This window comes from Macrosteles quadrilineatus, unplaced genomic scaffold (genome assembly GCF_028750875.1).
Source record: "Macrosteles quadrilineatus isolate MER2022 unplaced genomic scaffold, UCM_ALF_1.0 Scaffold_8__2_contigs__length_117827958, whole genome shotgun sequence".
Lineage (NCBI taxonomy): Eukaryota > Metazoa > Arthropoda > Insecta > Hemiptera > Cicadellidae > Macrosteles > Macrosteles quadrilineatus.
This window is the reverse complement of record NW_026542601.1, coordinates 28,726,110-28,732,109: the sequence shown is the minus strand read 5'-3', so window position 1 is coordinate 28,732,109 and position 6,000 is coordinate 28,726,110. Positions and strand designations below refer to the sequence as shown.

Sequence of the window (6,000 nt, the reverse complement as noted above, 5' to 3'; positions counted from 1 at the left end):
AGTCCTGTATCTTATTTAGTAAAATTAGACTCAGGTATTGTATGGAAACGCCATATTGACCAGCTGGTCGGGTTAAACACTAAGGTAAATTTAAATGATCAACAGAATGATATTACTAGAGAGGTAGTGTTGCCTCCAGCTGAACATATGTTTGACCAGGATGTTGGTAACAATGCTCAGTCAGCTGGTCGAGCTTCACCCATGAGACCGGAAATGCCGAGTACACCTCGTACTCCAGGACGTAGTAAACGTAGTAGTACGCGCTCATCGCTTACTCCACCGGACGTGACCTTTACATCACCTGTACGATCAGCTGATCGACCAAAACAAGCATCGCCATTGAGGCGATCTGCCAGAGAAATAAAACCTCCTGAAAGGTTGAATTTGTAAATATTTATTTCTGTGTTTTGTTTCCAATTTTATCAAGGTTGTTTTGTTTTAATGTTTATTGTTTTGTATTATTTGATTGAGTCATACAATATTGTTTTATAAAAGTGTTTTTGTTTTAGGCTACTTAATGATTATTTAATTGGTTTGATGTGTTGATAAAATTTCGTATTTTAAGAAAAAAATATTTTAAACTTAAAGGGGAGGAAATGTAGTGTATACAATAATAATGTACCATAATGTTGCCATTTTTACGATATTTAGATTTGTGTTAGAAAGAGTTGGCAATATGTTTTGCATTTGTGTCCTGACTGCGATCAGGCGACTGTGACGTCATATCGTATGATTTCAATAAAGCTCCCGGATTGGCTACAACCCATCACGCCACTATTCCCTCCACGTTTAACCGCCGTTCCAAAAGTTTCCTTGCTGACCAGTCCTCAAGATTCCAGCAAACCGTAACCATGTAGTCGGCCGGGTTTTATTTAATTCCCCAAATGGTGTTTTTATTTCAAGTCATTGCACCCCAAACGTTCCAGGTAGGCTAAGAGACAAGGCACAAACTGGCCTAAATGAAATGAGCGGATGGTGTAAAGAAAACGATCTTATACTGAATAGGAGTAAAACTATAAGGCTATACAATTCTACAACCGTAAGAAGCCTGAAAGCACCCCACTCTTCGCCTTGAGGCAACTAGTATCGTTGTAGATGACTCTATTAAGTATCTTGGTCTGACAATAGCATAGTGACTTAAAATGGCAGAACCAAGTGAACGCCACAGCAGCAAGACTGAAAGCTGTGTGTCACATGGTACGTAGGCTGCAATTTATAGATGATCAAGCTGTACTGTTGAAAGTTTATTTTGGATGCTTCCATAGCATGATGAATTATGGTGTGATATTTTAGGGGAATAGTCCTTTAGCGGAGCGTATATTTTTGCTTCAAAAACGCATAGTAAGAACAATTGCGAGAGAACCCTACTTATCACATTGTAAACCAATCTTTATACAACTGAAAATACTCACACTGCCAGCTCCTGTTCATTCTTGAGTCTGCAGTGACAGTTAAAAGGAAGCCAGAACATTTCCCAAAAAATCAACAAATCCATAACTATTCAACGAGGCAGAAGGAAATGTTACATGTACCACAAGTTTCATCCAGTTTAGTGGGTATTTACTCAGGGGAGGTATAGAAGAGGCTACGATGACAGCTGAGGGCTTCTTATTAGCTGAGGGAACGCCATTACCGTAACAAAACGTTCAACAGCCATCGGCCTCGGTGGTCTATTGGTTAGCGTGCCGGGCTGATATACTGTAGGTCCAGGGTTCGAATCCCGCTGGTAGCATTAACTTTTTGTCCAAGATTTTTTTATTATCAGCAAGTTTGGTTGGTTTGGTTTGGTTATTACAGTTTAATTTTATTATTAAGTCATTATAAAATTTTAATTGAGCAATTTCTAGTTTTATTTAATAAACAGAATTATTTTTCCGATTACTAAACTTTTGTTATATTATTTCTTTATCAGCAAGTTTGGTTAGTTCGGTTAGGTTATGATAGTTTAATTTTATAATTAAAAAAATAGTAAAATTGAATTTGAGGCATTTATAATTTTATTTTATGAACAGAACTATTTTTGCGATTAGTAAACCTTCATTGCCAAAGTGCTCTCTACTACAGCGCTGTTCACGGAGGAATTTTGAACTAAATGCCTCATTTGTACCTCCCCTAAGTCAGACCCAGTTTAGTGAGAGATGGACCAAGACCTACATGCATAAGAATTTACAATAAAATTCCAGCTGGCATAAGGGAAATTGAAGATGCGGAGAAGTTTAAATCCAAGCTAAAAGAATATTTAACTACTAGGCCTTACTACTCAATAGAAGAGTTTTTAAATCAAGAATAGGCCAAAACTTTTACGACCATGGCACACCCGTGCTACTAATGGGATACCAACAAGCAAGCAAGCAAACAGTGCAAGTAGATCGTGGACACATTCGCGATAAACTTGTCCGTGTTGAAAATGCTAAACGCGCGCGGGAAAACAGGACAGTGTGACGGCACTCATTTCAAATTCAAATGATTCAAATGATTTATTAGGCCATTCAGTTTGTACAGACAATAGGCTAAGTCAAACAATAACAATGCAGAAATAAACGCATGCAGGATATAATTTATATAAAACATGCAAAACCAATGCATGCATACTAAAAATTAAAAAAAAATAAAACTACAAGCTGCAAGCCATGCAAGGCAGAAAAAAATAAATTTAAAATTTCGTAGTACCTCTACTAGACTACTGTATGTGGGTTCAACCCAATTGTAACAAGCTGTGCATTTCAAAACTCTTTTGTGGAATAAAATGGATTGGCAAGCATCCAAGCTTTTAGTGTGGTCGCAAACTTGTTCGGTAAGAGTTGTCTTACAGTTTTGGGTAAGGCATTGTAGAACCTTATTCCTGCAAAAGGAAAACAGTTGAGAGTTAAATCTAGTCTAACTCTATCTCTAAAAATATTTTCATTGTTCCTAGTGCTATAATGATGAACATTATTAACCAATGGAAAAGCTGATTCTTTGTTCTTAATCTCTAACAGGCATTGGTAAATAAATACATTGTGTACAGGCATTATACAATGCTGAACAAACAGAGGTTTACAATGCTCCAGCTGATGGACTCCACACAAGACCCTGACAGCTTTCTTCTGTGGTTTGAGGACTTTTTGCACTCCAGGGGAGTGACCCCAGAGCCTAGTGCCATACAGAATGTGAGCATGGAAAAAAGCGAAGTACGCAAGACGAACAAATTCAAATGGCATGTCAGCCTTCAACCGTCTGAGCAAATGGATTACACGACTTAGCTTACCACACAGGATTTCAATATGATCGTTCCAATCAAGCTGAGGGTCAAGGGTGAAGCCCAGCAGCTTCACAGTGTTTTCTTCCCTCAGTTCCCTAGATAGACTGAAAGTGATGTTTTGAGTTTTGGCTTGGTTCAGGCATAATTTATTTAACTACATGTATTTATCTTTTCATCACGTCGTCATCCGGTCGTCCCGCCACGCTACAGCACCTTGCAGTAGATCCCATCGACGCGCCGCTACTGCATCAATGTGACAGCTCCCATTAAAACCCATGAGTTTGAATCGTCCCGCCAAACTGATCCCGTTTAACCGGACCGGCGAAACAGGATAGTGTGTCACCGGCCTCGCCTTACTGTCCATCTTGGTCTCACTCAACCTTCATCGCAGAAACAACTACCCCCGCTACAACTAGCGTTACATCTCACAACCGTTATATAAAAGTAACAGGACGCAGCCCAGCTGTCATCCTAGTTTCTGTTTCTACAAACAGACGGTCGTGACGTGTCGTGAGAAACTAGGCCTAGCTATTGTTACTGTACTGCTTTCAGCGTTGGGGCACACGGGAGGGACTAAGGCTAACATAAACATATCTTGTAGTGTCAGCGTTCGCCGCTAGAACTGCTAAGTTTAAAAAATTTAAATTAATTGTTTTTAATTTTTAGTTATTAAATTAACTTTTTAGTTATAAAATATTGTTTTAAAATTATAAAATAAATTTTTAATTTTTAAAATTAAACTGTCATAACATAACCTAACCAACCAGACTTGCTGATAATATAAAAACTATATAAGATAAAAATGTAATTAATGATTACTTATAATGTTTAATTAATTATAACATTAATTTTAAAATTTAGTTTTATAAAATTAAACTGTCATAACCTAACCTAACCAACCAAACTTGCTGATATGAAAAATTTGTTGACAAAAAGTTAGTGCTGCCAGCGGGATTCGAACACGGGCCCCCCAGAACATTAATCCGAATCGCTACCAACTACGCCACTAACGCCGCTGAATTCACATCGTTTCGTTAGGGTAATCGTGTCGAGGTCGAGAAGAAATTAGCCACTAGAGATATGACGTCACTACACCTTTAGCCTTAGTCCCTCCCGTGTGCCCATTCCCTGCTCGCAGTGCTTTCTGCTCTGCTTCTGCTATAAACAAAATGAAGTATTGCATTTAAATGTCAAACATATGGTAGTGTTCCAAGTTGGGGGATATCATCTTTATCAGTTAGCCTATTTCAACATCACGAAAATTGTTAGGTAGCCTATCTTAAGTTTGTTTAAATTTATCGCCTTGAATTTTATCATTGATTTTATGTTGGAAGTAGTTAACATATTGACTTTAGAATATGTTATAAACAACCTAGCCTAGTTCTAATAATTAGCCTAGGCTGAGATAAACCATTGACTATATAACATAAACTTACTTAAGGAAGAAATAAACTGACTAACTTTATTCTGGTTGGGCTATGTCTTTATCGGGAATTTTCAAAAAAGCATCACATTATATTCTTGGGTCTCAGAATGAGTCTCAGCAATGCCAGTTTACTAATGAAGGGGAGATCATATTCTGTAAGTACAAATTTTATCATTTTGCATAGCTTACTACTTACCTGGACTATTTGAAGTTTATGCATATTTTTTGTCACCCAGGTAATCATATCACTATCAGGGGTACAGTTTCTTAACTTGGCTATGCTAATTTTTAACCATTGAAACTATGAATTGAAAATATTGATTAACTTAATAGGCCTAATTGATATTTTTAAATAGGCTATAAGATTATTAAATTAAACTATCATAACCTAAGTTAACCTAACCAACCAAACTTGCTGATAGTGAACAAATTGCTTGAAGGTTTACTTATCGAATCAATATAGTTTCAATCAATATTAGCATAGCCCAGTTACGAAACTGTACCCAATCTCAAGTTATTTAGGCCCTAGGCCTATTGTAATAAAACCAAAGTAGTAAAACTATGTATTTACTAGGCAAACTCACCCTCAAATTCTTCACAGTAGTTGCTTGGATCCAAACCTGCACACTTAAGACCAGGCTTAACATATATGGCGACACCGCCACTAGGATTTGTCCTACAAAAATGACAAAAAGATCGAGTTCGCCAATGTTGCTATAACACTGAACTTCTCCAGACACTAACCAGTGTTCAGACACCACCCACCTACGTAATGGCCACTTCCCTATAGGGATATTTGCTAACAGCAGACTTAAAGAGTAAAACACATATTTTTATCCCAGTAAACGACCCACCAGCAGTTGATAGACCAGGGTTCTCTGGCTTACATTGGAGCCTACTCTTGTATGTTATAAGAAGTAAAGAGTTTTATTTTTTTTTATCCTTTTGGCAGACTAATTATGAAAATGCAGTGAAGATATTTTCAGCACTGCAAAATACCTCTACGATGACACAGAGTGTATATAATCAAATCTGTTAAAGTCCCACAGCAGATCAATAATTATGACGGTGGTATCTACTTGCTTATTTTATATTTTCTGAGGGCGCAACATCCAAGCCCAGAGTTTCAGGTATGGTGTCCCTCAGGGATCGATTGTAGGTCCGTTGTTATTCCTGGTAATGATCAATGAGCTTGATAGAGAGATTGAGGGGTGGTGCTTTTTGCTGACAAAACAACCCTGGTGTCACGGGGACCCCAAGTTCAGCTGTCCACTGCAGATTCCAACCATCATCTCTCCGTAGCATCCCTCTGGTTTGTAGAAAATGGTTTTCA

General features: G+C 37.7%; 1 protein-coding gene across 1 annotated transcript in view; it reads left to right on the top strand.

Annotated features, from left to right (window-relative positions):
- Positions 1-4,463: 4,463 nt before the first annotated feature.
- The window catches only part of LOC129001315 (TBC1 domain family member 16-like), a 33,458-nt gene continuing 31,921 nt past the window's right edge, over positions 4,464-6,000 (top strand). The window contains exon 1 of the mRNA XM_054428569.1: positions 4,464-4,822. Within this exon, the coding sequence (XP_054284544.1) occupies positions 4,720-4,822 (103 nt within the window). The 5' untranslated portion in view covers positions 4,464-4,719. The remainder of the gene's footprint in view (positions 4,823-6,000) is intronic.